This window comes from Saccostrea echinata, unplaced genomic scaffold (assembly GCF_033153115.1).
Source record: "Saccostrea echinata isolate AGI-Se365-2 ecotype Australia unplaced genomic scaffold, CSIRO_AGI_Sech_v1 ptg000009l, whole genome shotgun sequence".
NCBI classification, from domain to species: Eukaryota; Metazoa; Mollusca; class Bivalvia; order Ostreida; family Ostreidae; genus Saccostrea; species Saccostrea echinata.
In genome coordinates this window covers 29169645-29182203 of record NW_026889758.1, presented here as the reverse complement: position 1 = coordinate 29182203, position 12559 = coordinate 29169645, and the positions used below count along the sequence as shown (strand labels likewise).

Sequence of the window (12559 nt, the reverse complement as noted above, 5' to 3'; positions counted from 1 at the left end):
GATGATTAATGTTTTAATTTAACAAAAATTACAATATCACACCATGCAGTTGCTCATTTTACAGTACTGTTTTAAGGTTGCTATAACCTTCGAATTGTACATCTTCAACTAATTTTTCTGTTGCCTTATTGAGTACATAACAAAATTGCATTGACAAAGAGAGACTAGAACTTAAATGAGATAATTTATGTCCTGATTAATTGGACACAGGCCACTTTTACCCAAGCCAAATTTTAATTTATTTTACTCAAAGAGAAATTCAGGAATTTTCTTTCAATGTATAAATCCGTTTTTGTTGTACCCATCATTACTGCGTAACAAAGCAAGGCCGTGTAATCGAACAAAGTTCCCCAGAAGTCAATAAATGCTATTTTCCAACTCCATTTATTTGCAGCCTGAATAGTGTCAGAGGCGATGAAAAGCAGACTCCCTAAACATGGCATCAAGGTAGAGAATTGTAGTCCCTCTTTTCGCAGACGACAAGTCGAGCGCCATCCAACGGTATATATCAGAAGTAGATGGAACAATACAAAGATGTCCATTATACCGTCATCGATGGAGTTCATAACGAATGAAAATGACACAAATCCAAAAAACATAAAAATGTATTTCACTCGGCTATTTGTAATTTCCTGTTGGACTACGAGGGAGAAATAAAACTGAGCAATAGTAAAACACAGCATTCCATCCTCCATTAAGTCTGTGTCAAAGATGAAGAAGATGTCCCCAAGACTGAAGAAAAGCAATCCAGTGATCATGCTTTGATGATCTTCGCTCTTAGGGATAATATGAGTCAGTTTTTCACGTGAGGAAAGTCGTACATATACAATTAAAACCCAGACCGGAAGTGCCTTTGCTATCGCTGCTGTCCAGGTTTGTGGCGGGAACCGGATTAGTGGCTGGAACAGGGTGAAGTAAATGGCGACTGTGACGTAAAAGGGGTACACCACCTTGGACGTCAAGCGTTTCTTCAGTAAAGGAAATACTGAAAGTACAGAAAAGTAACGGTCGGATTATAGCTAGAGTCCATTAAAGTATTGGCATATTGTTAATTTTTTTTTCCAAAATACAGTTTATTTAAAAATGCATTGTGACAGTTTCTTATTTGCTACCAGTCGGTATATGGGTATCATGAATTGTAGTGTTACGTGTGATGTTAAATGATTAGACAGTTCCAATATAATATTTAAACAGCTGATTGCTTTACTAATACTTTAAACTACTTCAAACGTAGAATACCGAAAGATAAGTCATTCTTTTTTTAAAGAGCCAGGCAATTTAAACCAATATGAGAAATACTTACATTTGTCTGTGGACGACATTGTTAAGGCTGTATATGTATGTTCTTCCTCTTCTGAAAACAGCGGAAAACAACACACAACTGAAGTACTTCACACGTCGATTATGTAAAATAAAGTAAAAACTACAATTCAGATCCCAGACTGATGAGCTGGGAGAAATGTGGTGGCGTTTTGTGTAAATTAATTGACATCTTGAAAATCTAATACACATCTATGTCGATAATTTGTCAATGTATGAATCTTTATACTATAAGATATGAAAACAACAGTGGATGTACAACTATTGAAACGAATATCCTATTTTATTATACAATTAACACTACATGTACTGCATAATCTGGGTAATCACATGCACAACCAGAGAAACTTGCTTGTGAAAGGTGTTCTCTCGAGCTTCTACAAAAATCATATTAAAAACGGTCGATCACAGGAGGATTTTTTTTTTCGAAAATACGTGTACTAGTACCTGGATTGTAAACGGTATCACACAAATTGTGTCATTTCTTGTTGAATAAATAAGTTCTTACCTTTGTAGACGGGGGGTAAAAGTAGGTGGGTTAAAGAGATGGTAATCAGGTGAATTAAGGAGAATTGGACGCCCTCATAACCTGCACTATACAATGCAGCCTGTTTAAGGAGGTTATATTACGGGTGAGGAATGTCTCATCTTTTTACGACATGTTTACCTAAGGAAATTAATCTTTGTTCCCCGCTAACCCCGTTCTAGCGTGTACTGAATTGAAATATTTAAGGTAATTATTGTCAACTTTATACGATACACCAGTGTTGGTCACACACACACACACACTGTGTATATTGATTAAAATTTAGTACCTCTTATACAAAATCATCTTGTTTACAAACCGCATGACGTACCCTTTTTAGCTCACCTCGGCGAATTGTGAGATGAGCTTATGCAATATCCTCGGCGTCAGTACAGCGTTAGCGTCGGCATCCTGGTTAAAGTTTTAGGAGCAAGTCCATTCTCAAGTAACTATAGGCTCTACCTGGACCAAACTTGCATGATGATGCATTTAGAGATGGACACCACCAGACTTGCTTTGGATGCTGGATCTGACCTACATTTTTTGGATGAGTGAATAGGTTAAAGTTTTTGGAGCAGGTTTATTCCCAAGTAACTATTAGCCTTACCTATACAAAACTTGTGTAGGTGATGCATTTAGGGTAAAATGAAAAAGGTGAAAGCAACAAATAGCCATCTCAAATCTCAAAAAAATTATAAACAATACGAATCTGTGAAGAGGGCATAAAACACGGACCCCTGGAAATTTCAGAGGTGGGATCAGGTGCCTAGGAGGAGTAAGCATCCCCGGTTGACCGGTCACACCCACCGTGAGCCCTAATTATTGATCAGGTAGACGGAATATTCCGTAGTCAAATTCTGTATAAAAACAAAGGCCTAACAAATGGTATGAAACATGTCAGCCAAAAACGACCCAATGATAGGTTATATTTGCTAACAAGGTCATTATAACGTCCATAGAATTTATGAAATGCTGACTTTAAACGAGGTTGTTAAAATCCCTGTAACATCAACCCTGCTTCGGATAAAAAACTTATCGTACTTGGAGCATGGTCTTGAGTATCGAATAACTGGGAGATGTAAACACCATATGCAGGTGATAGCGGGATATTCCTACATAAATAAGGAAAGTTGACGGTTGAAAAGCTGATGCCATCTCGTTTGTCATACAATTTAGTTGTTAGTTGGCCCTCATCATCTACAGACAGTAAAACATCCAAATATAAAACAATCCATGGATGTACTATACCCGACCTGCTTCGGATGGTGGATCTGGCCTATTATTTTCCAGTTGAGTAAATATAAATCCTGCCAGAATCAAACTAACGTGGATGAAGTATCTAGGGATGGACACTACCAGACTTGCATCGGATGCTGGATCTGACCTAGATCCATTCCTAAGTATGTAAAAGTTCTCCAGGATCAACTTTGCATGGATGGTGTATATAGGAATGCACTCTTCCAGACTTGCTTCAGATCCTGGATCGACCTACATTTTCTAGATAAGTGACCGGGGTAATGTTTTTAATGTTTTTGGAGTTGCTCTTTAACTATATGGCCTGTTGTGATTAAACTTGCATGGATCATGCAGCTAGGGATGAACACTACCAGGCTTGCTTCAAATGCTGGATCTGTCCTACATTTTCTGGATGAGTGAACAGGTTAAAGTTTTTAAAGCAGATCCATTCCCAAGTAACTAATTATATCTATATTTAATAATAATACGGAAATTTTGAAATGGCAAAAGATAATAAAAAAGGCAAAAAAAGATGCAATGCAGGACTCGAACTACAGATCATGGATAGGAAGAATTTAGTTTCATAACACAGTTTAAATCATCGCTGTGATGTCATGCCTTTGTTCATGCAGTCTAAAAATTTACCTTTGGCAGTCCGATATTAGTAATGGTAATATCAGACTGTCTCAATACTGATATCCTTCAAAACTGGACTGTTACTGAACAAAAGAAATAAAAAGTGTGATTATTTAGCAAACAACAAATTAGTAAGGTATTGGATATATGCCAAATACAGTTCTGTATGAAAAGATATCAAACAGTTTGAGGTCCGTTAGGGCCGAAAACTGTCCAGGACATTTCTTCATACAGAATAAAATAAAAATAAAGAGATGCCGAAGGTGCATAAGGACATTCCAAGTTTTTTCTTTGTTTGGCGTCCGCATGTGCCTTGGTTTTTGACACCCCAGAGCAGAAAAACAAACATAATCAATAGCGATGTCAACGAATATTCGAATATTCATTCGATGAGTTGATATTCGAATAAGAAAGAACGATTCGAATATTTGTTTTTTCCCAGATTTCAGAAAAAAAAAGATAACTATGGTTAATTTCGAGGACAACAAAAAGAAACCCTTCTTTATCAGTCTAAAAGATGTGAAGAGTTTACTTGACAAAATAAATTCATTGATCATTGAATTATAGTTATTTTATAGAATTAGTCTGTAATACCGTAAGGATCAATTTCAGAATGAATTGCGTTAATTACTTCACTATCTCGGGTTGTACATATTCCAAATTTTAAAAATCATTTTCGGGAAAATGGTTAATTACATGCGAAAATTACATGGGTAGATAATTGTAATTAATTACATGCTTTTAAATCTGAACAGTATACGACAATCTTGACCTTGATAAGACGATCAGTTCATCCTTTAGAGTTTCAAGATATATTTTTTTAGAATTATATTTCTGATGTTTACATGTACACTCAAATCAATATATTTTTTTCAAACATCGACAAATAGCAAATGTAAAATTCTTTACTGTACACCTACAAAATTCTCCACCCAATTTTTCTTCCAAATCTGTCATGAGGCATATTCGAATACAATGTACTTTCATCAAATATTCGAATATGAATTATTGACAAAATTGACATCCCTAATAATCAGCAATCCTGAAGCTAACCTAGAACTAAGATATCTCTTAAGACGAACTTACGACATATCTTAGTCTTAAGTGAGGTCAGCGAAGCTACAGAGATAGATAGAGTGACATTGTCAGAACATTTTAAAAATGATTTGAAAGGCATGTCTTGTTTCCAGATATTAATCAGTTTTTATAACGTTATAAAAACGTTATGAAAACATTAAATAAAAATTTAAAACATTCTTAAAATATTTGAAGTCATGACCCATAAAGTTTTGTATAGGTATTTTTGTTTAAGTGCTATTCACCAAAAATGTATTTAGTGTGAAACCTGTAAAATAAATCATATGTACGTTATATTCCCTCATAAGAATATATAATGGTGGTGCGTATAATTATAGTCTCACCTTTTGACCTTTCAGCAAAATAACCCCCTACCCACAAAAATTTCCAACTAAGTATGCTGGTAGAAAGGTATTCGAGTTATCATGTCAGATAACATATAACATGACAATAAACTCGGTGTTATTAAGTGAGACTTCCCACATAGTTTCCACATGGAAAACAAACATGATTATAATAATTATTTAGTGATTTCTGCATTTAAAGAAGACAAAAAACTTGTATCTAGAATATCTTGGCAAAGAAAACTGTCTCCATTACTACAAAAATTAAAAATCACTTCTTTGGATATTTCTCACACAACCTTGAAAAACAAATTACAAGAGCATTACCAAAACAAGATACATGAACAACTGAAAAATATAAGCAAATCAAACTCTGGAAAGTTAGCTTTTTATAGTAAAATTGTAATTCAAAATGAATACAAATTGCAAAGTTATTTAAAGCTGCCTTTAAAGAAAAGTTTTAGATCTGTATTAACAAAATTAAGGATCAGTGCCCATCCATTGTATATTGAAACGGGCAGATACTGTAAACCCCCTATTCCTAGAGAAAAACGTTTATGCTATTCATGTAAATTATTTATTGAAGATGAAAAACATTTTGTTCTATACTGTTCAAAGTATGACCAATTTAGATGCAATTATACTGATATATTTAATGTAAACACATATACTAGTGATAATCCCATTAGAAAAATTGTCAATCCTACAAATATTACAACTGCTAGAAGGATATGTTGTTTTTTGAAAAAGTGCTTTGACACCAGAAAAGAAAGTCAGCAATGATTACTTAGAAATATGTGAATATACTCTACATTATTTTGTTCAACTCACATCTGTCATTTTGTATATGTATGTATTATTCTTGTTAATTCGTTTTATGTCATGACTGTATGCCGACATGGTAATTGTCAATAAAGTGAATTGAATTAGTCAGATTACCCCCGGAAGAATGTCTACATTAATGAAACTTCCCTGGGGATAGGCTCACTATATATAGACAGTCTTCCGGGAGGAAGGCTCACTATATAGCCTGTCTTCCAAGGGAGGCTAGGCTCATCTTAATGGGGGAGGGGGCTCACTAAATTGCCAGTCTTGGCAACCAAATGCAGGATCCGTAAAAATCTCTCCTGATCACCTGGAATTAAAGTCTCCACACATTAACCATTGTATTCTGGATTCATTACTAAGCATTAGTCTTAACCAGACCGTAGGAATCAATTTCAGTTTTGGGGTCACCATTTAAAATTTCTTGATAAGCAACAGTAAATTGTATTTATTTCATATTTTTAGTATATAATGATATACTGGCAAAGAGGCATATAATATTTAATATAAATAAATTTAATATAATATTTAAGAGCCATTCTCTGTATTGACTTTAACTTTTATATAGGAGCTGTGGCACGCATAGTCTCAGAATTTCTCCAAACTCTCTATGATAAAAGTCTTTGATACCGTAAACTCAAATCAGGCAAAAATTGGTTGCTACGTGTCATGGTTACCATAGCAACATGTCCTAAATTTTGAAAAATGGCATTTTTCAACATGTTCAGAGTCCCACAGTTAACGTTTGCAGCAAAGCAAACAAGTGACAATGACTGTTTCTGAAAGTTGAAGGCCTGATGTCTTAAATGCATGATAAACATGTTTGGTAAATCAACTATTACATACGTTACTATGGAAACAAAGTATTCAAAAGTAATAATTTTGTTCATTTAATTTTATAAAGTCATACACTTAAGAATAAAAACAATTATAGGTTGAAATGCAAGCAAATAATAGACAAGAGATCCTTGTAACATATACCAAGGATGAAATATGATATTTCGTATAGGTTGGCAATGGTTGCCGTGGTTTTAATACCACAAAGGGATTTTAAATTTACTCTTTTAGTATTTTAATCTTATCCTATCTTTTTACAAAGCATATTTCTATATAACTGATGACCAATTTTTAAAGGCATTGGTGTGACCCTAATTTTCACATTTCAAAAAATTCAAATTCAATTCTTCAAATAGAGCGTTGCTATGGAAATTAGCCGAAAAAATATGCATAAAAATCTGAAAAATATTCTGTTTCCTTGGATACGTATCCTTGTATGTAGATTCCCAAAACTTTTATGATTGATATATATGAACAACTAACCTGACTTTCAATTTTGACTACCACCCAATCTCTAACTGGATGCAAAAAGCTGGCACATAGGATTTAATATTGATATAAAATTAACAAAATCGAACATTTTCCCTTCTTGGTAACCATAGCAACAGTGTTGTATTTTTCAACAAACCTTATCAATATATGATATTCAACTTTAGTTCTACCAGATAAGTACTATTCAAGGTGAGTCAAATCATATGTTCCTTGATTAAAAGGTAAGTAGTTTCCTAAAGCAGTAAAAAAATATCACTTTAAACAACTGGTACATTGTTTCCATGGTTACACTGCAAAGTAACAATTAATCCCATTTTTTCTTATGTTGTCGGTGTTGCAAGGTCCTAAGGATGTATATGTGCCAGTCATGAATTTTATTGTTTTTCCTCAAGATAGTAGCATTAACCCAATCTTAGCAATGAATTTTGCATGGTTACACTGTGTTACCATGGTAACCATGAAAGTTATTTTTAGAATAATATTGCCAATACCTAATTACTTAATGTCGAATATTTTTATCGTTTTTCTTCAATTACTGATTGAGTTTGATCATGTAACATCTAACATTAGTGAATATTGAGCGTTTTTCAGCATTTTTCAGCATCTAAAATGTATGTCAAATGTACCCATGGTTACCACTTACTTAGAGAAAAATTCTAAATAGTTTCTTTATAGCATAAGTAACAACAAGGTGTCATGTTTTTGGGAGAATGGTTTGTTTGTTTTTCTTAGTCTTTTTTAAGGCTTAATAAAGATTTGAAGTAGCTGAAAATCTCAATTTTTTCAACTTTTCTGGCTGTTACCATGGCAACCAAGACACATAGCAACGAAATTTTATTTGATATATGTTTCTGTTGTCAAGTTGTAATAATGGGCAAAGTTTCATCAATATCGATGACCATGCGTGGCAAAGAAGTTTAAGTGGTTACAGAGAATCGCTATTAATATAAATATTATTCAATTATGGCTGTTTTTGAGGTCAATACGATGATTTAGCCACCTGAGGAGTAAAATATTCACTGAGTCCGAAGGGCGAGGTGAATGTTGTTCTTTGAAGGTGGCTAAATCTGAAAAAAAAAAAAGACTGATTGACTTATTGACTGAAAAAACCCAGCAACAATTGTTTTATTTTATGATTAAATAATTAAATGATACGAACTCATTAAGCAGTTTATGCCACCTTACTTATTTACATTTGCTGAAGTCCTAGCTAAATGCAATGAGAGAAGCGGGGTTAAATAAACATAACCACTCGTATTAATTTGGATTTTTAAAATCTATTTTAGTTGCTTTGAAAACAAAGAAATAATGTCAGACTCTTTTATAGAATAGATTTTGAAAGGGGGGCATTATCAGGGAAAAATGACAGCTGAAAAAAATCTTTGATTAGCCCCCACGAAAAGAGAATTCTTTTTACTTCAAATTTTGTTTCAATTCCCTAATGGTATGTTCACCTAGTGGAAGTTATTAGCAAGTGAAGTAGCTTTCCAAAACTATTTGTATCAATTTGGAATTTTCCGATCTATTCTTAGACCAATGTAGAGAAAATAAATCCTTATATTCACCTGGAAGGTCGTGTACAGGTGAATATTATACAATTATTCCTGTTTTTTTAGGTCAATACGATGATTTAGACACCTGAGGAGTACAATATTCACCGAGCCCGAAGGGCGAGGTGAATATTGTACTTCGAAGGTGTCTAAATCATTGTATTGACCTCAAAAACAGCAATAACTGTTTTATTATATGATTATCTATTTTTGGTTCAATGTAGAATAAATAATTCCTTATATTGATCTGGAAGGTCACATGCAGGTCAATATAACGTAGTATTTTTCTAACATTGTTGGATCTCAGCCAATCAGAGAGATGGGAATTATTCAATCATATAATAATATTCAATTTTTGCTGGTTTTTGAGGTCAATACGATGATTTAGACACCTGAGGAGTACAATATTGTACTTCGAAGGTGGCTAAATCATCGTATTGACCGAAAAAAAGCAGCACTGATTGTTTTATTATATGATTCAATGATTAAATGACACACACTCATTAAGCAATCCATGCCATCTTACTTGTTCACATCTACTGAAGTACTAACCGAACATAATGAGAGAAACGGGGTTTAAAAAAACAGTTGTATTATTTTGGAATTCTTAGGTCACCTGAGTCACTCAGGTGACCTATTGCTATCCGGTTTTGTCCGTCGTCGTTCGTCGTGCGTTAACATTTTCTTCTCTAAAACCGCTCAACCAATTTCAACCAATTTTGGCATATAGCACCTATGGGTGAAGGGGAACAAAAATTGTGAATTTCATGGTCCCTGCCCCCTAGGGCCTGAGGGGTGGGGCTAAAACCACCAAAATTAATGCAATCTTTAAAAATCTTCTTCTTTACTCCTGGACATCAAGCAGTCAAACTGTTGGCATGATTGTAATAAGGATTGAGCCCTCTATTAAAATTGTGAAATTCATGGCCCCAGGGTCAGAGGTTGTGGTGCTAGGGTGGGGCTATATACATCATATAGTGAAAGTGCATTATTTCTTTGAAAATCTTCTCTGCTCATGGGTATGAAATAAACTAACTAAGTACATAGTTATGTTGCGCAAGACTGCCTCTTCCAAAATTATGAATTTCATGGCCCCTGTGTCGCGGTTCTGGTGTTAGGGCGGGGCTTTATTGATTATATAGTGAAAATGCATCAAATCTTGATCTTCTTCTCTGCTCCTGGGCATGAAATAAACTAATTAAGTACATAGTTATGATGAGCAAGAGTGCCTCTACCAAAATTGTGAATTTCATGGCCCCAGGGTCAGGTGTTCTGGTGATATGGCGGGGCTCTTTTGATTGAAAATGCATTAAATCTTTGAAAATTTTCTTCTCTGCTCCTGGGTATGAAATAAACTAACTAAGTACATAGTTATAATGAGCATGGCTGCCTCTTCCAAAATTGTGAATTTCATGCCCCTGGGTCAGGGGTTCTGGTGTTAGGGCGGGGCTCTATTGATTATATAGTGAAAATGCATTATTTCTTTGAAAATCTTCTTCTCTGCTCATGGGTATTAAATAAACTAACTAAGTACATAGTAATGATGATCAAGCGTGCCTCTACCAAAATTGTGAATTTCATGGCCCCAGGGTCAGGTGTTCTGGTGTTGGGGGGGGGGGCTCTATTGATTATATAGTGAAAATGCATTAAATCTTTGAAAATCTTCTCTGCTTCTGGGTATGAAATAAACTAACTAAGTACATAGTTATGATGAGCATCGCTGCTTCTTCCAAAATTGTGAATTTCATGGCCCCTGGGTCAGGGGTTCTGGTGAAAGGGGGGGGGGGCTATATTGATTATATAGTGAAAATGCATTAAATCTTTGAAAATCTTCTTCTCTGCTCCTGGTTATAAAGCAAAGAAACAAGTGTATAGTTATGATGAGCAAGGATGCTTTTACAAAATTTTTAAAACTTGTGGTCCCAGGGGTTCTGTTGTTTCTCTGAGGGGGGGGGGGATGTCTGAATTCTTTGAAAATCTTCAACTAATTGCATAGTTATGATGATGAGGGTACCTCTTCCAAATTTGTAAATTTTCATGACCCTAGGTCATGGGTTGTGGTGTTAGGGTAGGGCTGTGTTAAATAGTGAAAATGCATTATTTCTTTGAAAATCTCCTCTGCTCCTGGACATACTGGAAGCAAACAGAGTAAAAGTTTTAATAAGCAAGGGTATTTCAGCAACAAAGCTTCATTTATCAGTTTATGGATCCTCTAAATTGTTGTACTCAGGTGACCGTGAAGGCCCTTGGGCCTCTTGTTAATTCTAGTTGTGCAATGTAGAAAAAAAAAAAATAAATGTCAGGCACATATATAGGTTTGATTTTGAAAAAAGGGGGCATCAAAAGGAAAGAAAAATGACAACTTACCTGAAAACAAATCTTTGACTAGCCCCCCCCCCCCCCCCCCCGAAAAGGAAAAGAATAAAGAATTCTCCCAACTCAAAATTTTATGTGGTGGGATGTAAAGGTCCGTAAACGAGGGGAAGGGGGCTTTCATTGAATTTTTTATCCGTAAAATTTAAACTAAAACTTTACATTCTCAAAAGGTGAGGAGAGGGGCAGGCCTCCTCCACCCCCCCCCCCCTTCACCCAAGAATCAATGTGCCTTAATGTTATGGTCATATGAGTGGAAGTCAGGTGCAAGTGAAATACTAGTAACTTTCCAAAACTATTTGCATCAATTAGGAATTTCCCTATCTATTTTTGGTCCAATGTACACTAGTGTAGAATAAATAATTCCTTAAAATAGGTTATATGCATACAAACAGTAACTATAAGGTAGGCAGAGCATCGGGAGATGGAATGGGGACGTTGATCACTAATCTCACCTTAAAACTATGAACTTTTTTGTAAGGAAAAAGGCAGTTGTCATTAAAATCTCTGCACCATGCATTTTTTGGTACAACTTTTCAACTTTTAATGGAGATTTGCAGTTCGATGAATGTGCTCTCTATCTCTATATTTTCTTCGGGGCATTGTGACTAAAATTATTGGCCACCTTGAGCAAACTTGTAATATGTACAAGGTTATTTCAAGATTATTTTTTTCCAGTGTGAGGTAATTTTAATACATTTTCTGTATTATTTATAGGGGCGCTTTGACTAAAATAAAGGTCATTTATTGACTAAATCTTGGAAACTTTTCTGAAAGATTATTAAGATTATTTTCCTATGAAATGTTTTATGGAACGGATTGACCAGAATTGGGACACTTTGACCAGAATTAGGGGGCAATGCTTGGGGACGGTTCGTCGACCAGAATTTTTAATTAAAGTCTTATAATGGCGTATTTTTTAATAAGTTCAGACTAACTAAAATTAAAAAGATCTTTCTATTTGTTTTATTACTTTATATAAAGATAGGACTTTCCTGTAAATTACACATTTTAAATCAATCACGTTTCAAAGATATTAGAAATTTAAAACAATAACCAATTTATTTGCCGACTCTGCATTTAAAAAACAGACAGTTTTAAGTCAATTTAACTAAGGAAACATGAGGTTACTCAAGTTCAAAATCGATGAAAATTTCAATTTGAACATAAATAACATATATCATGTTTATCGACACTCAATCTCGTATTTTTAATTTTTTTTTAGCTCAGATATGCCATATATATATATAGCTTTAAAAGGGTATGTGTTTTATGTGTCCGCTTTTTGAAATTTGCCTTTTCACCTTTTTGTGCATTTACAGACAAAATGTTAGATTACGAAG

At 34.5% G+C, this 12559-nt stretch overlaps 1 protein-coding gene across 1 annotated transcript; it reads right to left on the bottom strand.

Moving 5' to 3' along the window:
• Positions 1-1322, bottom strand: LOC133182630 (uncharacterized). Its single transcript, XM_061317477.1, has 2 exons — positions 1304-1322; positions 1-985 (listed from the first exon to the last, which is right to left on the bottom strand). Exons 1-2 carry the CDS (start codon positions 1320-1322, stop codon positions 234-236), a joined length of 771 nt encoding a protein of 256 aa, XP_061173461.1. The 3' UTR covers positions 1-233.
• Between the last annotated feature and the right edge of the window lie 11237 nt (positions 1323-12559).